We start from the raw sequence: 23275 nt of genomic DNA, 5'->3' as shown, positions 1-23275 counted from the left end.
AGAGAGAGAGAGAGGTCTTTAATCCACTGGTTCACTCCCTAAATGACTGCAACAACCAGAGCTGGGCCGATCCAAAGCCAGGAGCCAGGAACTTCTTCCAGGTCTCCCTCGCGAGCGCAGGGGCCTAAGCACTTGGGCCATCCTCTACTGCTTTCCCAGGGCATAGCAGAGAGCTGGATCGGAAGAGGAGCTATATGGGATGTTGGTACCTAGCTCACTCCACCACAGCGCTGGCCCCCCTGCCTTTCAAATAAACAAACAAATCTTTGCAGTATTTCCTTCCAGGCTTCCTACTTCCCTCAAAAGCACACACAGGCGTTGGTTTCTCATCGCTCACATTAATCAGGGGGCAGGTCTCAGGGCTACCCCTAGATCTGCCCATCTGTGCAGTGGGAGGTCGACAGTGTGGGCTGGTGGAGAGTTAAATGAGCTCACACGGGCAGCTGCTCAGTCAGTGCCTGGCACGGTGTGGGTGCCCCGCACACGTCCTGCGTGGGCAGGGCCCAGATGTCGGCCTCTCCGGGTGGGGCCGCCACCCCCATCTCAAGCCTAGGATTCCTCGGCCCTGCCCCATCTTTCCAGCTGCCTCCAATGGCTTCACAGCCAGCAGGGGAGGGGCCTGGCCTCCACGGAGCTGCTTGGCTGGCAGCCAAGCAGCACCGTTGCCGGCAGGCAGAGCGCTGTGAGCACCGAGCAGCCCCGCCTCCAGCCCCAGCTCGAACGAACCCCAGCACTGGCGTACGTCTTTGTCTTTAGCTCTGCTGGAAAGCCACGAATGACCCACTCTCACCGACCTCACCTAACGGGCGAGGGCGCCCAGGGTGGAGGAGGTCAGGGGCTCACCCACAGTCTCTGGCTCCCAGCTAATTAGTGGCAGAGCCAGGATTTGAACCCAGACAGTCAGACTCCAAGTCTAGTGCTCTTGCCACCAAAAAGGAGCCAGGGGCAGATGCACGGGGGAGCAGGGACCCCAGCCACCCCCTCCCAAGGCAACCTGCCCAGCCTTGCACCTGCTTACCTGGCAGCGGGGGATGCAGACTGGGAGCCCGGGCGGGCGCCCCATGCTCGCCTGGCTCCGTGGCCTGACTGCGCCTCGGGATGCAGAGGGTCGGTCAGGCCCCCAAGTGCAGACGGGGGCCGGCTGCCAGAGCCAGACAGGGCCAGGGACGGGGCGCCCGGTGCACAAGCAGCTCAGGGGGTGCCCCTTCCACGGGGCTCCTCCCCAGAGGGCTCCTCAGACGTCTCTGTGCTGCCCCCTGCCCAGCAGACTGCACTGCGCCCCCTACCCCCACCCCACCAGGGCACCACCAGGCCTCCAGCCAGGCCGGAAATCAGGTGGCGGTCAGTGTGCAGCCCCCTGAGGGCCAGGAGAACAGGACACAGCAGGTGAGGGTATGTGTGCAGGGGTGGGGGGTGCCCTGCTTGGAGCAGAGGCAGAGGCTCTCCTGCCCCATCCCGGCCTCTCCCCAGCCTCCTCCCCAGGCCCCAAGCACAGTCCGCAGCGGGGGCAGATAGCAGGCCCACCCCCAAATTCCCAAGGAAAAACCAAGAGGAAATCAGTGCAGCAAGACAGCAGCAAGGAGTGAAGTTAGAGATAAGGAAGAACTTCCCAGTGCTGACAGACAGAACCAGCAACCAAGGAGAGGCTTGGCTTCCTTATTCCAAGCTCCCTGACCAGGGGGCAAGATGGGTGGGGGAGGCTGCAGATGAGCTGCCCCCATCCCGGGGCGGGGCGTCCTAGTCCCCGGTGCAAGGCGGAGATGCCAGTGGGACGATGGCACCAGAACAAAGTCGGACTTTGAGTTGGACCCCAAGGCAGCTTGTGAGCCAGATCCAAACCTCGACCTTGGCCGACACTCGGGCTTGGGTCAGACCCAAACCAAGGCCGCAGACTAAATCCCAGCTGGACCAGGATTCACATCTGTGGGATAAGGCAGACGCAAGGGGTCGCCAGATGCCCAGGCTGCTGACGCGTCCAGGAAAGCCCACCTGGGAGGCGCCGGGAAGGCGGGCTGTGCCCCAGGTGCAGGAGGGGTGAGTCCGTGTGAGTCCCGCAGGGCAGTGCGGGCCTGGGGCGTGGCTGGTGGCGGGTTAGCGTGAGAGGTGAGGTGGCGCAGGCAGAGAGAGAGAGCCGTGAGAGGTGGGCAGCCCCGTTACCTTCCGTGTGGGGCCCGGGGCTGAGTCCCCGGGGGGCCCCAGGTCCTGGGGGGACAGCAGGATGGGGATCGGCTGGCGGCGGGGCGTGGGGGGGAGGGAAGACACTGAGCTTCTCTCAAACACCTGGGGAGCAGAGGTGGGGGCAGGCTTGGAGGAGGGGGCGCCAGGAGGACAAGGGTGCTGGCCGACAGGGGTTGGGGGTGGCCCTCACCATGGCCACTGGCCGGCTCTGTCCCCAACCTTGTCTCCTGCTCCGGGGGCCCTGGTGTTGCCGGCGCGCACTCTGGGCCGGGTGCTGAGAGGGCTCCCGAGGGGTGGCCCTCTGCGAGGGTCTCCCAGCCCTCGGTCCGCAGAGCGCTCAGGCCAGGGGGTCTCGAGCACTGGCATTCAGTGACTTTGGAATATCTGGGTCCAGGGCTTTCGGGGTCAGGTGGTCTGAGGGGGGCACATGGTAGGGGTCTCGGCCACTGCGCTAAAGAAACCGACCTGCAAGCAGAGCTGTGGGAGCCCTGCCCCGGGCAAGCCCGTGCCTCAGGGCCGGCCCTGCCTGACCCACCTCCAGCTCCGCGATGATGCGGTCCTCGTCGTCCTCGTCCTTGATGGCGGACGCCATGATGGGTGGCGTGGAGGCCGGGCGGGCCACCTCCGACACGGCCCGACGCAGCTTCACCTGCGGCTTCTGCACCTCCAGCTCCTCGGACTCCGCCTTCTGCCGGGCAGGACGCCCCCGTCACACCCAGGCTCAGCCCCTCCCACATCCAGGCCCCATGAGATGAGGGCTAGGTCCTCTCCCACTGACCCTGCCTTCTCATGGCCTGCCCCCAGGACGTCCCCAACAGGAAGGAGCAAGGACGCCAAGCCAGGAGCCCAGAGACCCCCGGCCACCCCTGTTGCCCCCATTGCCTCTCTCCCACTCCAGGGAGAGTCCCCTCGGGCTCCCCCCACCCCCGGCCCCAGCCCTGGCAGGACCGTACCTTGATGAAGGCCGAGTCCTTCTTGCTGGTGACCACCACCTCCCCGGTGCGGGTGGTGGTCAGGCCGTGGGAGGAGGGGAAGCTGCGGCGGGGAGGGGGCGGCGGGGGCGACTTGGAGGGCTTCTCAGTGCGGTATCTGGGCACTGTCAGCTCATCTGCAGGCAGCCAAGGGGGCGGGGTCGGGGCCTGCAGCCTGGGAATCAGCCCACTGCACCTGGCCTTGAGGCCAACCCCTGCTTCCTCCTCCAGGGAGGACCAGGGGGACACCTAGAAGACAGGACACGCCCCCGCCCCAGCCCTGCCACCCCTCCCTCCTGCAGTCTACCCTCCTGCTGCTCCAAGTGTGGGTGCTTAGAATGCAGCCCAGGGCCGGCGCCGCTGCTCACTAGGCTAATCCTCCGCCTAGCGGCGCCGGCACACCGGGTTCTAGTCCCGGTCGGGGCGCCGGATTCTGTCCCGGTTGCCCCTCTTCCAGGCCAGCCCTCTGCTGTGGCCAGGGAGTGCAGTGGAGGATGGCCCAGGTGCTTGGGCCCTGCACCCCATGGGAGACCAGGAAAAGCACCTGGCTCCTGGCTCCTGCCATCGGATCAGCGCGGTGCGCCGGCCGCAGCGCGCCGGCCGCGGCGGCCATTGGAGGGTGAACCAACGGCAAAGGAAGACCTTTCTCTCTGTCTCTCTCTCTCTCACTGTCCACTCTGCCTGTCAAAAAAATAAAAAAAAAAAAATAAATAAAAAAAAAAAAAAGAATGCAGCCCAGGCCCCACCCTGCACTGTGAACCCTGAACCCACCCATGACCAAGTTCAAGTTCGAGACTTCCCTGGCGGCTCCTTCCTGCCCATCCGGCCTGCCTGGCCCCCAACTTCCGCCTTTTCCCAGGGAAAGAGCTAGGCTCTCTCTTCTTCCCATTCCTCTTCCAGCCCCGTTCCCAGGGCAACCTGCAGAAAGGCCAGTCCAACTGTGACACTCCCCTGCCTCTGATCCTCCTGGGACTCCCCATCACCTGGAACCACACCCTCTGTACCTGCCAATCTTTCAGCCTCAGCTCAGCTCGCCACGCCCTGCTCGGGTACCACATACACCTCCTTGGCCATGCATGTGCTGGCCTTGCCCTGGAATGTCCTCTCAATGTCAGGGGACGTCCCTGCTGCTTTTCAAGAAAGCCCCCCCCAACTCTGGGGAGCCCTCCTGCCTTCCTTTGAGGTCTGCACACTCGAGGGTGCCCTCTACCAGCACCTAGGCAGGCGCTGCATTAGCTCTCTGGCCTGCGACAGGTGACTTAACCATTTTGAGCCTGGGTGTCCTAGCTGTAAAATGGGACAGTTAACATCCCTGTCCCCCAACCAGCTTTGTCGTGAAATGATACAGATGATCACACAGAAGGCATCTGGGACGTGCCTACCCCACAGGAAGTGAGTGAGAATCATAAGGCTCAGCATTACCTCCCCCCCCCCCCCACACACACACACTGGGCTGCTTGGAAGTCAGCCCCAACTCACCTCCCCGTCCCCAGCACCTGGCACACAGTAGGTGCTTAGCAAGTATGCACTGCAGGCACATGTGAGTGACGGCCGCCACGGCCTTGAACACAGGGCTCACTGCTTTGAACACAGGGCTCACAGGCACTGCAGGCAGCTCCCGGCGCAGCCTGGCCCTTGGCACGGCCCTGGCTCTGCTCACCCTTCCTGTGTGGCCCTCTCAGTGTCTCTCGGGGACAGCAGGGATACCCTGGATGAGTCCAGCGCACCTGTGCTTCTGGGACCGGCTCCCATCAGCGCGCCGTGGGCTGGGCTGTGGGAGACCCAGCGCCTCTCTTCTCTGGCAGCCCAGCCACCAGAGTCTCACCCGGTGTTGCCTCCCCTGCCAGCCTGGCAGCTCCTGGGGGTCAGGCTCCCCAACTCTGGGCTCTCCCCTTGCCCCAACAACTCCCCATACCTGAGCCCCTCCTCCCGCTGGGCTCCGCTCGGGGTGCTGCCTTCTGGCCGTGGGGAGCTTTGGGGGGCTTGTGGTCCGGGGTCGGGGCCGGGCTGGGGTGGGCCTTGCTGGCGCAGTCCAGGTCCGGGATGGCCTTGAGCAGCTCGGCCTGCGTCTCCTCCAGCAGCCGGTTGATGTCCTTGGCGCTGTACTGGGTCAGGGCTGCCCGCTTCTCCTCCCAGTCTCTCTCGGCAGCCTGGAGAGGAGGGGCTGACTCAGGACTGAGGACCTGCATGGGGCCCTCGTCCAGGGTCTCCACCCATTCCCCCAGCCACACATCCTGGGCACTGACCCAGCAGCCCCCAGGCCCCTCGGCCTTACCCTTCTTGGGTACTGCACACTACACCCAGGGTCAGGGGGCCACTTTCAGGATACACCAGCTGCCTAATGGCGGCCTGCTTCTGGGTGCTGACCACACAGTCTACGCTTAACTAACGCCACACTGTTTTCCTGATGGTAGCTTTGTAATATGCTTTCTGTGGGGCAGACCTCGCGGCACCCTCATTATACCTCCCAGACTTCCCTTAGGGGCCAGAGCCTCCTCCCATAAGAAGAGAGACCCACACATTCAGCACACCCCAGGAATGCGGGGACCCCGTCCTGTGCCCACCCCAGTCCCGGGCCCAGCACCTCCACAGACACAGCCTTGTCCACGCTCCTCCTGCCAGGGGTCTCCAGGCCCTTGGCGGGGTTGCTCGCCTTGGGGGTGAGGGGAGCGCCCTCGGCCGGTCCGCTCAGCTCGTGCAGGTTCAGCGGGGGACTAGGGGGTGGCATTTCGAAGTCCAAGGCCTTGTTGAAGTCCGTCTCAGCCGTCACCTTCTTGGGAGACTGATTCAGGAGGTTGTTGGGGGGTGGCCACACACCCTCGTCCACTTGCCTGGGGCCGGAGTCAGGAGCAGTGGTGAGGCCAGTAGGCTGCCCCTCGGAGAGAGCCTGCCTGGGGCTGTGTGTGTGTGTGTGTATGTGTGTGGAGGGGTGAGCTCTTGCAGGAGAGCCTGGGAAGAAGTGACTACACCCAGCGTCTGGGTCACAGGTCAGGGGTCACAGGTCATGCGAGGGGTCACAGGTCAGGGCTGAGGGACAGAGCCAGCCGGCACAGTGGTGGCTTTCACAAGCACTGTAAGGGTTCAGGGCGCCCTGGGAGGAGCGTGCGCCCCCGTGGGAAGCCAGCGGCCCGGGAGACACTGACCTCCGGATCTGGGCCAGCGTGTCGGTGACCCCGCGGCAGCGCTTGAGGAGCCCGTCCAGGCGCTGGGGCTCCTCCTTCAGGAACTTCACCGCCTCCACCTCCACGCGCAGCACCACCCGCATCTTGCTCTGCAGGCCCGGGAAGTGAGCTGCAGGATGGGGCGGGACGGCAGGGGGTCAGGGCAGGGACTGGGAGCACAGGGTGGCGGGGCAGCAGAGGCTCCCGCCTGGCCCACCGCCCCGCCCCGCCGCTGGCCCGGGCTCACCCTTGAGCTCCGTCAGCGTCTCCCCGAGCTGCTTCAGCACCAGCGCCTTCTCCTCCAGCTCGGGGCCGGGCACCAGCCGGTGGCTGTGGGCCATGTCCCTTTGGATCTTCTCCACCGACTTCTCCAGGTCACTGCAGCCACAGAGAGACCCGCTCAGCCCCTCCGGCCCCGGCCCAGCCCCCTGAGCTTTGGGCAGCTGGAAAGAAGTCAGGCCACCAGTCAGATCAAAATGAAGCCATCCACCAAGCCACGTGCCCAAGTGGAATCCGAGACGCCCAATCTCAGAGACACGGGGCACTCTGAAGAGGGCGCGGTTGGAAGACTCGGTCCTCGGCGTCATCAGCCCCATGCCCCCATGCTGGAGCTTGCGGCCTTTGGTTCTCATTCTGCAAGGGAGCCGCAGAGGCCCTGGCAGCCTTTCAGAGGGCTGGAGCCGGCCGCGGCCGCCCCGGGGGTCTCAGGTCCGGAGACCACCGCCACGCCCCGCTGCCTTCCCTTCCGTGGTCCAGGCTCTCAGATTCTTGGCAGGTTTATGCTGAGCGGCACATCTATCTAAACCATCAATCAGACCAGGGCCCCGCCCACTGTGCTGAGCCCTCACTGGATCCCATTTTAGGGCTAAAATTCCAAACTTCGGGCAGCCAAGGCCAAGAGGGCAGCCTTTGAAAACTCGGCTCTAAGCCAGCTCCGATCCAGCTCTGCCCTCCCCAGCACAGAGATCTTGGGCAAGTTACCCAATATGTCTGGGCCTCAACCTCAAAAAAAAAAGGGGGGGGGGGATGGCAAGAGCTCCTGGCTCCTGGGACCGCAAGGGCGATTCCGTGGTAACGCTGCCGGGAAAGCCGGCGGCAGCGCTCAGCCCGGGAGCCTGCCTGATGTTCCCTCCAGGTGAGCCCCTACCCCCACCTGGCTTGCATCTGAGGTTCTGGCTGCCAGCCTTCTCTGGCCCTTTACAACCTCAACGGGAAGCTCTCCCTCAGCCCCTCCCCTGGGCTAGGGGTTGGGGTCTACTTCTTGCCTCCCTCAAGTCCCCGGCAATCCCGTCCGCTGAGTTGTGCCGAGTTCTGGATCACCAGCTCCAGGCAGGCAAGGATTATGCCTTCCAGATCCATCTCCGAGTCCCAGCACCTGGCACGGGGCCTGGTACGGAGCGGACGCCTGGTGAGTAGTTGTGGAATGAATGAGGGAAAGCAGGCATTATGTCCGGGTAGGTCCTCCCAGCTCTGCACTGGAGTCGGCGCCATCACTGACCCACGTGCGCAACATACAAACGTTCCCGTCAACTCCCACCTGCCGGGTCTCAGCTCAGCGGTCCCGGCGCAAGCTGCTGTTGGGTCTAGCTCTACCATCGGACAGATGTGCTCCCCTTGAAGCCCCATGTCGTGAGCAGATCTTATCGCATGCCTTCCACAGCGTCATCCAACTAGCGGGAGGACACAGCCCGAGCCGAGCCGGAGCCAGCGGGGTCCTGTGACTCAGCACTTGCAGGGAAATCGCGATCTCGCCCGAGTCCCTGCTGTGCGCCAGAGGCCGCGCCAGCCCTTGCCTTTCAGTCCCTCACCTAAACCTCAAAACAAAGCCTGGAGGTGGGAGCCCTGATTACCTCGGGTTTACACGTGCACAGTGTCCCCACTAGACGGCATTTCCCAGCCTCCCTTGCAGCCATCAGCGGCCACCCAACTGAGGTCTACCCGGCAGAATTCGAGTGGAAGGGGTACGTTCCACTTCCATGCCTGGCCCATAAACACCTCCTGGGTGAGCTCCTCTGTCCCTGCTCCCCGTTCTGGGTGCTCAGAAAGGGGGCAACCCTCTGGTGACCTCGAAAGGCATGTGTTAAAGATTGCAGGAGCTGAGGCCAGTAGGTTAATCCTCCAACTGTGGTGCCAGCATCCCATATGGGCACTGGTTCTAGTCCTGGCTGCTCCTCTCCCAATCTGTCTCTCTGCTATGGCCTGGGAAAGCAGTAGAATATGGCTCACGTCCTTGGGCCCCTGCACCCGTGTGGGAGACCAGGAAGAAGCTCCTGGCTCCTGGCTCCTGGCTTGGATTGGCACAGCTCCGGCCATTGCAGCCATTTGGGGAGTGAACCAGCGGATGGAAGACCTTTCTCTCTCTCTCCCTCTCACTGTTTGTGACTCTAGCTCTCAAATAAATTCTTAAAAAAAAAAAAAAAAAAAAAGATTGCAGACGCTCCATCAGCCTGGGGCCCTGAGCCACTGCATGGAGCCACCTTGCTAGGCCACTCAATGCTGAACCTGGGACTTCTCAGCCACCACACTATTTAAGGGCTTCTTTATTATAACAGCTACTCCAATTAATTAGTTAATTAATTCGCTTTGGCATTTAAAAAAGGGTGTTGGGGGAGTCTCAGAGATCAGCTAGTCCAGGGTCAAACAACTATTCTGTAGCAAAGCGGGCTCTTTCACGCTGGCCTCAGCCACTGGTTCTGCTGCACCTCACGTGTGCACGAGGCACACAGGATTAGCGCCTCCCATGAGCCCCAGCAGCTGTCCCACCCCAGGCCTTGCTCCGCTTGTGTGTGGCACCCGGCTGGCTCAGGCCACGCCCCTTTCGTAAAACAGTGGCTCCAGACACAAATCTGAGGACTCAGGACGGCCTTCAGGAAGACCCAACCCTGCACCTCTCGGTGGGAGGGCGGGGCCCCGGGACTAAATCACCTCCGTAGACGCCAGCGCAGGAAGTGGCTGGGCGCTCCCCAGACCTCGGTTTGACCCTGGAGTTGCTGCGACAGGAGGGCCAGAACCGAGGCAGTTGGGTCACCAGTGGGGCCCAGGGCAAAACGAAAATTTTGCCTCTTGTTCAGAAACTATGAAGAATTTCAAGGCAGCAACGGTAGGGCATTAAACCAAGCATGGGGCCTATCTGAAGCGGGTCCTACTGGGCTGACCCTGGGTTAGGCTAAGGCAGGCTCCGGTCAGCAGGGGCTGCCCCTAAGGCCGGTGTCCAGGCAGAGCTCAGGGCTGACAGGTGCGTGGATGCAGCTGTAGGAAACAGAGCAGGCCGCAGCTTCCAGCGAGACTCGAGCAGAGGGGAAGGGGTGGGTCTGCGGGAGGGACACCGGGCTGCAGCCAGAGCGGGGTTAGCGGGATCCAGGATGACCCAGGGAGCTGCAGGAGCTGGCCCAGGGCCTCCATAGGCGGGCCACGGCCACCGCAGGGCAGGGACCACCCATTCAGAAGACCCATTCCAGGACGGAGAATCCTGCCTAAAGCAATGTTTCAGGTCCCCAACGTTCTGAAGTGCACGGTCTGAGTAACGGGTTCCGTAGCGGAGTTCGGGGTGGGGAATCTGTGTGTTCCTGGAGAACCGAAGCCCCCAGGAGGCCAAGGACCAGACACCCTTGACCGCCTATCATCTCTTCACCTCTGCGCTTCCGTATTTCTGTTAATGTCGCAATAAAGGTCCCTTGGGACATCCCGACCCAGCTCCTCCGTGCTGAGTGGGAAAGGACAGGAAGCCACGGGTGAGGGGGGACAGCAGCCACCTGTCTGCCTGCAGACCCGGCTGCATTGGTCCCTAAGCCCCTCACTTCATCTCGGCCGTTCATGCCCTGTGCCTTGCTGGCACCCGTGTGTCCCACCATGAGGAGCAGCCCCTTGCCTGGTGCAGATGTGGCTCCTATGGGCAGCCCTGTCCCCGGCTGCACCGAGGACAGAGCAGGGCTTCTGCTCCAGGCTCCAACAAATCGGGGGAAGCCACAGTGGGATAGGAGGGTTGCTCCCCACTGGACAGGGACAGGCAGCCTCTCCCTTCAAAGGTGCCAGACAACAACGGGGCTGTGGCCAGATAGCTCTGGGCTAAATTTGGCCCAGAAGCCTGTCTTCTGTTAACCCTTTCCCGGCTGCGCAGCGGACGGCCGTGTGCTGTCTAGTCCTCCCTCCTGCTGAAAACATCAGCCGCAGCTTTCAGCCACTCGAGCACAAGAGGAGGGTGCTCCTAGTCTCAGGCATCAGTGAACGGGAGTGGTGGCAGAGGTGGCTGCCAGCAACCAAGCCGGAACGGCCGCAAAACCCTGATGGCTTCACCTGCACGCTCTACTCCCGAGGGGTCAGTTTGCACTGCACACAGACCACCGGGAAAAGAGCCGGGGGCAGGGGGCAAACCCGCAGCTGGGTGCGTGGGAGTGAGGCTGCAGGCCCCGGGAAGCACAGCCTGCATCACTGGGAGGCAAGACCAGGGCCAGAAAACAAGAAACCAGGAGTCACGCCACCAAAGGTCTGTGGGTCCCTGAGAACTCCGGCCACAGAGGAGGACGATAAAACAGAACAGGCCGACGTCACCTATGATTCAGAAGGAAGGGAGCTGCGCCTCGCAGGGGAAAGCAGGCTGCGGGCCACCCGGCCACCCCACCCCGCCGCCCGGGCCCAGCCTCACTTGAGCTGCTGGGTAATGAGCTCCTCGTCGTTGAGGTAGCGCAGCCGCTCCTCCTCCACCAGGGTGCGCTGCCGCTGCAGCGGGTCCTCCTGCCGCCGCGCCGCCTCTGACACGCGCATGCTCAGCTCCGCCTCCGTGCGCTTCAGCAGCGCGCGCACCGACTCTTGGTTCTGCAGCTGCGGGACGCGCGGACAAACGAGCGAATGGACCCGAGTGGCCGCGGGGGAGGGGCCAGGAGACGGCGGACACAGGCGGGGCGGGGCTCCCACCGAGGATGCGGCTGCTCGGCTTCGGCCTCCAGCAAGAGCGGACCGGCGGGATTTGGGGGGCAGCGGTGGGGATTTGGGGGTGCAGGGAGGGGTGTTACACGGGGCAGTACCGGAGGTGTGGCTGAGTGGCTCGAAGGCCAGGATGGTGGGGGCGGGGGACAAGGCTAAGTGCTGGGGAAACAGAGGCAGGAGGAGAAGGGATAAGAATATCGGGGGTGGGGTGCAGGAGGTGGTGCTGGGTGGGGCCCTGCTGCCTGGACGGCCGCATGCTGTGGCTCCCCGCAGCTCCGCACCGGGGCTCAAGCTCTGGGGCTGGGTCGGCAAGGGCAGGCTACTGACCCAACCCAGTGCCCTGCCCGAAGGGCGGGGCTGGGCAAGACCTTGCCCACTGCCCAGATGGCAACTCTCTACCCCCTCCCCAGCCTGTCTCTGCTCATTATCCTCACCTGACGGGCCCTGGGCCCCCTCGAGGAGCGGGCACCACGATGCCAGGCTCCTGACAGGTGGGACCATCTGCCAGGCGGGGCAGGGGAGCCTGCCCGGGTGCAGGAAGAGGAAGCTGGGGGGACGCGGGGGAAGGGCTCCAGCCCCACCGAGAGAAAGGGATGCAGGGCCTCGAGGGTGGACTGGGAAGGGGGCTTGGTAAGGGGGACCACGGAGAAGGCGGGGGACTGGCGAGGGAGAGAGAGTCCCAGGGAAGGGAAGGAGAGCAAGGTTCTGGAGAGAGACCAGTAAGCAGCGTGGGGGCGCCGTGGGGGAAGGAGGAGGCGGTAGGGGACAAGGCGGGACTTGGGAAGGGTCTGGGAAAGTAGGTGGAGCTTGGCAGGGAAGGGGCGGTACCTGGAGCATGCGCAACTGCTGAAGCTGGCCGCGCAGGTCGCTGGTGCTACTCTGCAGGCCACGCAGGTGCAGCTGCATCTGCAGGCGGTTGAGGGCCGTGGGCTGCCCTGCAGGGGTGCTGCTGGCCGGCGGCGCGGGAGGGCCGGACACCGGCGTGGCCCCGCTGCTCCGGCTGCCTGACCCGCAGGCTGCAGAGACCACAAGGGTGGGGAGCAAGGGAAGTCAATGAGGAAGCCTGGAGGGGCTGGGGCAGGGTTCTTGCTACGGGCTGCTCCACAGAGCAGCCAGAGAGACCCCGTTCTGACTCCCTGCCCCACGCGATGGCCAGCGGTCAGCCCTCACTGCGGGGAGCACCGCGCCAGTGCGCAGACATCTCGGGCTAAGGTGATCACGCGTTTGTCCACTGAAAACACAGGGACGTGGCTATTGTTTAACCCGCACTTCGCAGGTCAGGAAACAGAGGCCTGCGGGGGCCGAGGGAAGGGTCACTCACGGGCTGAGGGGGTGGCCGCTCCGTTGGAGCCGTCAATCTTCTCACTGTGGCCCGAGGGAAAAGATGGCTGTCAGGGGTACAGAGCCTCAAGGCTGGGTGGGACTCTGGATGCCATCTTGCCCGCCCCACCTCAGGATGGGGTCTCAGAGTGAGGCACGAGCAAAGCTGAGCCCAGGGCTCCCGATGCCCACCTCCCCTGCCTCCTACGCCAACCGCACTGGGAGAGAGGCTTCACCTGGGGGTCTCGGGCTCAGAGCCTCGAAGTAGGGCGCTCTGCACCAGGCCTGTGAGGCTGGCAATCTGCTTCTCCATGGCCTCCATGCGCTCCCTGGGGAGGAAGGCGGGCTGAACTCTGGGGTCGCTCCTGCCCAGTTCCCATCCGACTCCTACCTGGCCAGCCGTGCAGACAATGCCAAGGGCCCCGGTGCTGCAGGATCAACCTCCAGCCCCCGTGCCTCTCCCACCACCGCCAGCCTGCAGGCCCCACCCCTCCCTCCAGTCTCCACCTGCCAGCCCTTCCTCACCTCCTCCTCTCTGAGGTCACCCCCACCATCCCCAGCAGCCTTAAGGACTTTCTCCTCCTGCTCCACCCAGAGGAAGAACAAGGACTTTGTAGACCTGCTAGACCAGGGCAGGTCTGCCCAACTCGGCCCGGGCAGTACCCGGTGCAGCGCCAGGCCCACGAGCTACAGCAGTGCTGCGTGAAGACCAGTGGCTCCCTTCACCTCTCAGCAGCGATGCCTGAGGGCAGAAATGACCTGCCCGGTTACCTCCTCCAGCCTGCAGCTGGCTTAGCCAGCGCAAGGCGCGGGGCTTCCTGCGGGTCTATTTCTTGGCCACACCCCTTTCCCCCGGACTTCAGCTGGCCCTGTGCTGGACAGCTCTCACGGCTGCAAATTCTGAGCCGGGAAGGTGCTACAGAGTTGACCCCTGGACTTTGGGAAAACCCGGCTTGGGTAAGGAAGGCAAACTCGGGTCTCCGAGTCCTCCTCTTCCCCTCCACGAGCCAGGGCACACCCCTGCCGCCAACGCTGCTGCCCCTCTTCCTCCACCCCACCCCCCACCGTCCTGAGGCCTCGCGAGGGTCCCGCACCTGGTCTCCGTGTCCTTGGCTGGCACCGGCGGCCCGAACCCAACGAGGGAGCGCTCCCCGGGCCCGGGGAAGAGCTCCGGAGGGGGCGCTCCGGCCGTCGAAGCACTCCCCGCGCTGCGGGTCTTGCCTCCCGGACTCTCGGCGAAGACGGAGGAGCCCGAGTCTTTGCGGAAGGATTGACGCACCGGCGAGCCGCGGCTGGGCGGCCCCGAGTAGGGGCTGTGAGGCGGCGGGGGTCCCCCGGGCGGCGCCGCCACGTCGGCCAGCTTCTGCGGCGACGAGGGCGGCAGTCGGAAGCCGTAGCCGTCGCCGTAGAGCGGGCCGCCGCCGCCCGCCGCCTTGTACAGCGAGTCCTCCAGGTCGGACTGCAGCGCGGCGGCCGAGTAGGTGCTGAGCGAGCGCACCGAGCCGCGCTTGTACAGGCCGCCCGCGCCCGGGTAGGCGAACGGGTCGCCGGCGGCCGCGGCCAGGCTCAGGCGGCCCTCGTGCAGCAGCCCGTAGGGGTCGGCGTAGAGGCCCTCGCCCTTGACCAGCACCATGCCGCCCGCCTTGCCCGCCAGGTCCTCGTCCGGCTTCACGTCCCGCCGCTCCAGGATGGCGCTGGGGCTGGGGCTCACGCCCTGGGCCGCCGAGGCGCCCCCGAGCCGCTCGGCCGCGTGGTGCACCGGGCTGCCGGCGTACGAGGGCGGGCGCCCCCCGGCATACGAGAGGCGCGAGCGCGACGGCGAGCCCGACGGCAGCCCCGACGGCAGCCCGGGCGGCGGCGAGCCGGATGCCAGGTGCGGGGCCGGCGACAGGTTGTTGAGGCGCCGCGTGGGCGACGACTCCCGCGACGCGTAGGCCATCTCTCTCTGCGCAGAAGACAGCCCCGGAACCCCCACAGGGTTGGTCACAAAGGAGACCCCCTCCCCCGTGGCTAAAGGGGCCAGCGTCTGCCCCCTGGAGCTAAGGAAGTCCCTTCTGTTCTCTGCCCACCCCCTCTCCCGCTGCACCTAGGGCTCCTTTCCCGTCATGGCTCCCAGCAGGGAGGGAAAAGTGGCAGATGGAGAGGCATCAGAGGGGCGATCCCCAGCCCACGCGACGGTGGCGCGGGGAAGGTGTGGCACCGGAAGGGAGCCTCAGAATAATGCGGGGCCCGCTGAGAAGTCCCCGCGCTCGGCACGGCCTGCGGGGGTAGATGGCCAGGGAGCGGGAGGCGCGCCCGCAGAACCCTATCGTCGGTGGAAGCCTCCGCCCCTGCGTTCCCTTCTTCGAAGCTGGCACACCTGCCGCCTCGTCCAGCCCATCTGCCCAGCCTGCCCCAGCCCTACGTACCCGGAGGTCGCCGTTGGTGAGGTGTGAGCCGGGGAAGGCGGCGTAGAGTGGCTCCTTCCTGTAGATCTTGATAATACTGCGGTCCTGGATGTCCCTGGCAGGCGAGATGTGCGAGGGTCACCAGGCAGTCCCCAGGGGCACAGCGAGGAGGGCGCGGCAGGAGGGACCCGAATCCCCGCCCCCTCCCAAGTCTCTTGCTGCCTGCCGCCAACGCCGTGCAGCCGCGCCCCCCAACCCCCCCAGCCACTAGCCATCCAGCCGCAGTGGATGATTTGGGGGGAGGGGCTGGGCGGCAAAGGGCTGGGTACGGCCCGGGAAGCAGCAGGGGCAGGGCCTGCGGGGTCACGCACAGCTGGGAGGAGGGGAGCCCGCCCCGTGCCCCCGGGCCACGCCCACCGGACGTCCTCCAGCTCGTAGAAGACGTTTCGAGCTTCGTCTTTGATGAGGATGGCGGTGTTGGGCGACTTAAGCATGCCCATGGTGAGCTTCTGCGGGAACATGTGCGCGATGAGGGCGTGCAGCGTGTCCAGGCTGCTGACCTCGTGCGTGATGTGCACGCGCCGAGTCTCCTCCCCAAACTGCAGGAACAGCACCCCTGCGAAGGAGACGCTGCCCTCACGGTCACTGCCGCCACCTCCACGCCGCCCGCCGGGAGCGCGAGGGGGGCCTTCGGGTCCTGCGCGGCTGTCACAGCGGCAGGGCCTGAGGCCGGACGCCTCCCCCGTGTGCAGGTGCACCCAGGCGCCCCTCATGCCGCCGGCTGGGGCTCCAGGCCGGCCCTTGGCCTCTCGCCGCACCCCCTCGAGCTGGGGCCTGGCCAAGAAAATAGGACTGGAGGCAGAAGCGGGGCGATAGGAGCAGAGAGAGAGAGGGAGAGGGAAAGGGAGAGGGAGAGGGAGAGGCGGGAGGGGCCTGAAGGGGTGCGGCTCCAGGGCTGTGGGATGGAGGCGGAGGGCCGGCAAGGGGAGGAGCCTGTGGCGGCGGCAGAGGGCCAGCGGGGGCCGTACCTGGCGAGCGCAGCTTGGTCTGGCTGGCCGAGCGCGAGAGCGGCAGGCTCTGTCGGAAGCGGTTCATCCTGCTGAAACCCAGGGGCAGCTCGGCCTCCGACATGGTCTCCAGCGACTCAGCCGAGGCGTAGGACAGCTTGGCCGCCTGGTCTGCCAGCCCCGGCTGGGCTCCCTGAGTGTGCCGTGAGCTGCGGGTCTGTAGGGGCAGGGGCAGGAGGGGAGGGGGAGGGGAAGCAAGCCTAAGCCCTCCTCTGCTGGGCCAGGGGCACGCCCACACATTCCCAGCAGGGTCCCCAGGGCTCCAGACTCGCTGTGTGGCCGGAGGGAGAGTCCCCCACCTCTCAGGGGCCCTGGGCTCCCCAGGGACAGCCAGCAGGTGTGCAGTGGGTAAAGGACCAGGGCAGGCACCCTGGGGATCCAGACCAGAAACCATCTGAGCGGGAACCATGGGCACGCCTGCTATTTTAGGTTTCCAGAGAACAACACTGCAAATTTGTCTCCGAGGTGAGCAGCAGAATCATTGAGCAAATTGAGGCATTAGTTCCAGACATTAATTAAGCGGCGCATTTGTGAGCAGCAATTTAGTCTTCGTGGAGTTCAGAGGGTTTTGTTGGGGGGCAGGAAAGGGCCCGGGGGGGGAGAAAGCAAAGAGAACACAGGACCCTGGGCTCCCAGCTTTGGGATATGTGGGCGCTCGCAGAGCTGGGCGCAGAGCCATTCATTTAGAATCACCGGGAAAACTATCCCGAGCCCCTCAAAGCCAGCCGGACCCCAGTGTTGAGCAGACGACCTGCGCAGCACACACAATGCGCATGCTAAGCCCGGTGAGCACACCGCTCGTGTGCCAGGCCTCACCGCCCCCCACAAGCACATGCTGCCACACAACCCGCCGGCCCAGCTGGCCGCCCCCCAGGCCCGGCCTGACAGTCCCTTCTCTGAAGCTGACGGTGTGGTGCGGCTGGAGTAGGCGGGGATGTCACAGGCTGAGGCCTGGGGCTGTCGCTCAGGATCACAGCCCCTGTCATTCTGCCCGGGTCCCTCCCCGCAAACCTTGTGACTGCACAGAAACTCCTGACGCAATGGCGTATGGTAATTAACCACACCTGCAGCACTCTGTTAGGGCCACGACATACACAGGTTTTCTGTATTACATGTAGTATCAAGGAAAAATCATGTTGCCCAATTATATGTTTCTGTAACACAGTCTCTTTTTAACAAAAACAAATCACTCAAAACCATTAACATCGGTTTTTCTCAGGGTTGAGAGAGCTTTCTTACTTTCTACATTTCTGTACAAAATTGTATGAATTTTGCATAGAATATGTTACTTTTATCATTTAAAAGAGATAGTGATAAAAGTCTCTCTTGAAAGGAATTCCTTCAACTCCCTCTTTCCCCAGATCCTAATTAACCCTTCATCTCCATCTTCGTAATAGCGCAGTTTAGTGTTCCAATTGGATTAGCTTTCTCAAAAAACGGAGAGCATCTTCCTGCAATGGCAGTGTACCCCGCGGTCCCCATGGTGACCTTGAGACCCTGGGGAGGCGGAAAGTCCGATCTGGGGGCTCCGCAGGGCTTCCACAATGCCTCGGCCAGGAGGTGAGCATGGCTCCTGGGAGGAGGGGAGCAGCACAGAACTGGATCCGCTGGGCGTGCTCGTGGCCGGACCTTAGAGCCACGGCTCAGCTCTGAGCAGGCCACCAGTGCCAGCCTGTGCCCCCTCTCTGGCCCTCAGCCCCAGCTGAAGGGCGGGGAGCTCCTGGGCAGTGGGGAAAAGGTCTGGTCTGGTGGTCATGGGGTTGCCAGGCAACTGAAAGGTCAGTGTTTCCAGGCTGGTGTGCCAGGATGAGGCAGCAGCAGGGATGCAACGCAGGTGGCGGCCACAGTGCCAGGAAGGGACACAGTGAGGTCGCAGCAAGACGATGGAAGAGGGATCGATGCTATGGTCCCCACAGGCACCTGCCGCCTGCAGTGCCAGCATCCCATATGGGCGCCGGTTCGAGTCCTGGCTGCTCCACTTCCAATCTAGCTCTCTGCTATGGCCTGGGAAAGCAGTAGAAGATGGCCCAAGTCCTTGGGCCCCTGAACCTGCGTCAGAGACCCGGAAGAAGCTCCTGGCTCCTGGTTTCAGATCAGCCCAGCTCTGGCCGTTGCGGCCATTTGGGGAGTGAACCAGCGGATAGAAGTCACCACCACCCCCCATCTCTGTAACTCTGCCTTTCAAATAAATAAATAAATCTTAAAAAAAGAAGAAGGAGGAGGAGGAGAAGGAGGAGGAGGAGGAGGAGAAGGAGGCGAAGCTGCATGAAGGAGAGCAGGGCTGCGCTGCTGAGGAGGCAGGAGCCAGGTCCCCACGCCCTGCTCTGTCCTGGCCCCACGGCACCTTCCCGTCCCCACAGCTTTTACAGAAACTTCCTGGAGAAGAGGGAAAGTCCATTCGCACCTCTTTCCATCCCCGGACTGGGGGCAGAGGAAAGTCAGACACCTAGAAGACTTCCTGACCGTGAGGGAGACAGCAAGAGAAGAAACCAGAGCCCTGGGGGGGCCGGAGCCCCTGCCGCCAGAGGGGCGACTCCTGCCCAGGTGCAGGCAGAGGAACCGTGGCTGGGGCGCTCACACCTGGCTCTGAAGAACCTCCTGGAGCCCTTGGAAAGTTCTTTCAAAGACCCCGCTTCTGCCAAACCAGGGGGCCAGGGCCTGGGTTTCAAGGTTTTTGACAAGTTCCCGAGGGGCTCTGAGTTTCCAGGTCTGGGACTCGGGCCAGCACCCATGACTGGCAGCTGTGACGTTAGCTACCCTGTGGGGCTCACTCCAAGCCGGACACGGTGCCCAGGGCATGCATCCTATCTCCACAACCACTCCACCACGCATTGTCCACTTCACAGAGCAGAAGCCGCCTGGAGGATGACAGACCTTTCCTGGGACTCCATGCTAGGGGCAGGGGACAGGAATTCACCCCCAGGCAGCCCGGGTCTGGGCTCAGGCATGGGACTCCACACCCTCCTGCCTCCTCCGTAGCAGCTACAACTTGTGCCACTGAGTCCCTACTGCGGTGCCCTGCAGAAGGCATGCCAGCAAGACGCTCGGGGCCGTGCCTCCCACCCCCAGGCACGAAGGCCGGGAGAAGAGGGGCTCAAGGGGCTGGGGACGCTGGTGCGAGAGCAGCAGTCTCACTCGGTCGCTCAGCCTTGAGCCTGCACGCCAGGCATGATGAAGGAGATGTGGAGGGAGCTCCCTGGGGTCAGCAGGGCGTCACTGGCAGGGTGGGGGGGACACAGCTCTGAGCTCTGGACAAGCCCAACTCCAGAGGAAGCAGGGGGGCCCCTCAGAGCTTAGCCCTCCATTTGGACAACAGGTTTGGGGCTGCAGGGCCCTAAATCTCTTTCCTGGCACTGACCAGCTGCCGTCACCTCATGGTGAGGAGTTTAAAGAGGGAGTCACAGGGATTGGTGTGAAGCCACCACTTGGCACACTGGCATCCCATATCGGACTGCTGGTTCAAGTCCCAGCTACTCTACTTCCGATCCCACTTCCTGGTAACGTGTGTGGGAGGCAGCGTGTGATGGCTCAAGTGCTTGGGCCCCTGCCACCATGTGGGGGACCTGGATGGAATTCCTGGCTCCTGGCTTTGGCCTGGCCCAGAGCTGGCTCTGGGGATCATTTGGAGGGTGAATCAGAAAAGGGAAGATCTCTCTCTCTCTCTCTCTCTCCCTCTCCCTCTCCCTCTCCCTCTCCCTCTCCCTCTCCCTCCCCCTCCCCCTCTCCCTCTCCCTCTCCCTCCCCCTCCCCCTCTCCCTCTCCCTCTCTCTCCTCCCTCTCTCCTTCTCTTTTGTTGCTCTGCCTTTCAAATAATTAAGTCTTTTCAAAAATAAATAAAAAAGGAGTGCCAGGGCCCATCTGGGAGGTGAAACTCGAGTTCAGAGAACAAGGCCCTGAACAGGATCATGAATTCTGGTCCCTGCATCAGAGCCAGCAATGTCCTCAGGCTGGGGGAAAGGTCAGGGAGCCCCTCGAATTCCAGAGGCCCCTGGTGGGCCGAGAAAGCCTGGGCGCGGAGCATCTCAGCCCACACCTCCAGCAGGGGTGGCCCAGACTCCCACTCTGGATCCACAGGCCCCTGGCAGGTGCACCCCAGCTTCTCCCAAAGCAGCAGCCTCAGGCCCAAGGCCCATGGCCGTACCAGCTGGTGTCCGTGCAGACGCGTGCCCCGGTGCAAAGCATGTGCAAGGGCGGGGCAGGGGCAGAGGAGGGAGCGCACATGCAATGTCACGGCAGCAGAAGCATCACACACTGACCTTGAAACTCCAGTAGTTTGGCTGCTGATGGAAATAAGAGAAGAAATGGTTATGAAGGGGCTTGAGAGGGGAAAGAGGGGCAGGGGTGGGTTAGAGACCCTTGGGTCTCAGTGCTCAGCCCTGGGACATGGGCCCTCTACCCTTCCGGGAACAGGAAGTGATGCCTAGTACCTCTCCTGAGACCTGGAACACCCTGCTGCAGGCTCCAGGCTTGCTGGCGGGGGCAGGAGAGAGCATTCCAGATGTTTGCAGGCCACACATGCTAACTGCAGTAACTGCCCCCAGAGAGTTACAAGTAGGACAAGGCAGAGATGACCACGACTGGGGAACCCCCGAGACACAGTGAAAATGGAGGCGGCGATAAATCAGAGCTGGAGGGGTCAGAGAGACGGCGCTGGCTGTGGCTTGCCAGGGAAGAGTTCCAGGAAGAGGCGGCATTTGAACTGGGTTTCCCAGGAAATGTGCAGCTGGAGCCTGGGAGGAAAGGTGTGCTGAGCACGGGTGCGCACGGGGCAGACCGGCGGGGGCGTGTTGAGCAGTCGCCAGCCCAGGGTGGCCAAGGTGCAGCCTGGGAAGCAGCAGATCAGGCTACAAAGCGGGCTGAAGCCAGACAATGGGTAGCCTTGAATGCAGAGAAAGTATTTAGCCTGAGTTGGGTGGACAGACAGAGAGCATGTGCGTGGAGCAGCATGGGATCAGAACAGGACCCCAGCAAGCCTGATGTGGTGGGGAGTGGATGAGGAAGGCCGGGGGCCAAGGCGAGGCTGGGGCAAGGAGGCCTGGATCATGCCAGGAACCGCGCAGCCCTGGCCAACGGAGGGGAGCAGCGGGGAGCCCGGGGCCCTGCGAATGGCCCCGTGGCCGGATAGGTGATAGAGAGGGGTGGGTGGTCCAAGGTGGCTCCTCATTCACAGTAGCTTGGAGCTGCTCTGCCTTCCCAAGAGACCAGAAGGCCTTTGCAGATGGCTGGGGACAAGGAAGGGACAGCTTTGGCTCTTGGCAAAGCTGAGGGCACCCTGCTGACCGGTGCCAGCCTCCGCGGGAAGACAGAGGCAGCAGATGGCCTGGCCCTGGGGTGCCTGGCACGAGCAGACCAGATTCCCCAGGCCTTAGAGCCACTGGCAAGAGGGGAGGGACATCCAGGGTCCCCAGTGGGGGTAAGGACACCGCGCCAGGGAGTCCTATGCCACCCGGATGTGTTCACAGCAGGGAGGAGTTGGCTCAGGCTGAGGGGAGGGGCACGGCTGGATGGAGACTTCACCTGAGGTGCCTCTCGGTGTGTGTGGGGGGGGAGAGTCACATGCCTGGCCTGCCCCCACCCGCGCCTCGGTCCCCAGCTCTGGCTTGGAAAGACAACAGAACAGTCATGGGCGAGGCAGAAGGGGACAGCAACGTGTGTAGCCCAGCCAGCTCCTGGATCATCAAGGCACACAGGCCACCCTGTGGTGCCGGAGGATGCCCACAGGTGCTGAGGGGAGGGAGAGTCTGGGCTAGCAGGCGCTAGCCACAGCTGTCTGTGGCCTTGGAAAGGAGTGGACAAGGCGGGACAGGCGGAGGGCACCGCAAGGTTTATGACGGTGATGGACAGCCCCGCAGAGAAGGCCCACTGCCACCACCCTCACACGGGGCACGGGTGGTGTACTGGGCCACCCACAAATCCCCAGGACACACGGCTCCCAGGCGCATCCTCAGCAGAGACATCACAACCCACTCACAGGGCAGCCAAAACACGCCCACCAAGGGGCACGAGCAGAGAGCTCTCTGCAGCCACCGGAAAGCAGAGATGCCCCTGCACAGACCACGCCCACTCACAGGCCCACCCACCCCACCCTCAGAGATCCCAAGCATTCTGGTGGGGGCCACACCCGGCCACAAGCACACCCTCAATCCCACCCACAGAGTCAGTCACACACAGACAGGGACACCGTTCACACGGACACACACAGTGCAGCGCACGCGAGCGGCCCAAACAACCCAGCTCCTACCAGCCAGGTCAGGGGACCCCAGCCACCTTAACCACCATCCCATGCCCGTGATGCCCCAGACATCCTGTGTCAGAGAGGTGACCTCTTAACTCAGAAGAGGCAGAGATGTCCTACCACCTCCCCCCCCAACTTCACCACCAACGTTAAGTCGAACTCTGGGACCTTGGACTGGGAGGGAGCTGGGGGAGAGGCCTGGCTACAATCCCACCGGCTATGCCCTCTCAATCAGGGCCTGCCCCCGGGGCCCCCAAGGCATGCACTTCCATGGGACAGTCACTAGTGTGGACTCGGTGGCACCAGTGTCATGGGAGAGGCCAGTCAAGCCCCCAGTGCGGGGGGAGAGGGAGGAGCAGCTGTGCCAGCGGCGCTTGGGGCACTGGGATGCACGAGCGAGGCTGCGAGTTCCCAGGGCCCTCTGGCTTGGATCTGTGTGATTGCTGCCCCCTCTGCCCTCCCACCGCCCTCCAGAAAGCGGGAGACTGCTCCTGTCACACGGGCCACCAGGAAGGAGACCCAGGCTCCAGCAACTCCACATGCTTGCAGGGGGATGCCAGAGTGGTAGGAGGTCCACCCCTCCCTGTCTCTCTCTTGGGCTATTAAGCCTGTGGGCAGCCCTGGGCAGCCCTAGGCGGCTGACAGCACAGGGCTCCTCCCCTGCCTCTAAGGTGCGACCCTCCCAGTCACTGCCCATCCAGCTCCCAGGACCCTTTTCCTGGTCCCCTGGTCCCCTACAGCAGGTAGGGCCTGGTAAACAGCAGGTACATACAGTCCAATAGGACCTGCCCAGGGAGGAGGGAGCGTCTCCAACCGCCCAGCCTTCAGCGCCCTTGCCCTGGCGATTTCCCCGCACCAGCACCCCCTCCCCGAAGAAGGGCAGAGGGCACAAAGGGACCCAGAGAGATCTGGCTCCCCGCCCCGAGCAAAACCCTCCACTCCGGGGCCGCGCTGGCTCTCTCCCCAGCACCCCGACAGCAGCGAGCCCGAGACAGCAGCAAGGGTTAAGCAGCAGAGCCCCTGCCGGGGCAAC

General features: G+C 63.7%; 1 protein-coding gene across 24 annotated transcripts in view; it reads right to left on the bottom strand.

Annotated features, from left to right (window-relative positions):
• SRCIN1 (SRC kinase signaling inhibitor 1) overlaps positions 1-23275 on the bottom strand; it is a 61652-nt gene that overhangs the window by 7728 nt on the left and 30649 nt on the right. For 11 of the 24 annotated variants that reach the window (XM_070060772.2, XM_070060779.2, XM_070060781.2 and 8 more), the window contains 16 exons: positions 20264-20287; positions 15969-16164; positions 15358-15556; positions 14962-15055; positions 13648-14498; positions 12790-12882; positions 12555-12598; positions 12062-12249; positions 10953-11128; positions 6558-6688; positions 6293-6440; positions 5734-5980; positions 5065-5299; positions 3132-3286; positions 2714-2866; positions 2158-2280 (listed from right to left, as the gene is read on the bottom strand). In XM_070060772.2, the coding sequence (XP_069916873.2) occupies positions 2158-2280; positions 2714-2866; positions 3132-3286; positions 5065-5299; positions 5734-5980; positions 6293-6440; positions 6558-6688; positions 10953-11128; positions 12062-12249; positions 12555-12598; positions 12790-12882; positions 13648-14498; positions 14962-15055; positions 15358-15556; positions 15969-16164; positions 20264-20287 (3057 nt within the window). The remainder of the gene's footprint in view (positions 1-2157; positions 2281-2713; positions 2867-3131; positions 3287-5064; positions 5300-5733; positions 5981-6292; positions 6441-6557; positions 6689-10952; positions 11129-12061; positions 12250-12554; positions 12599-12789; positions 12883-13647; positions 14499-14961; positions 15056-15357; positions 15557-15968; positions 16165-20263; positions 20288-23275) is intronic. The other 13 variants (XM_070060777.2, XM_070060784.2, XM_017349178.4 and 10 more) reach the window with 6 other exon arrangements.

This window comes from Oryctolagus cuniculus, chromosome 17, assembly GCF_051225735.1.
Source record: "Oryctolagus cuniculus isolate XC-2025 breed Fujian yellow rabbit chromosome 17, ASM5122573v1, whole genome shotgun sequence".
Lineage (NCBI taxonomy): Eukaryota > Metazoa > Chordata > Mammalia > Lagomorpha > Leporidae > Oryctolagus > Oryctolagus cuniculus.
Note: the sequence above shows the minus strand (reverse complement) of the source record. Positions and strands in the feature narration are given on the sequence as shown.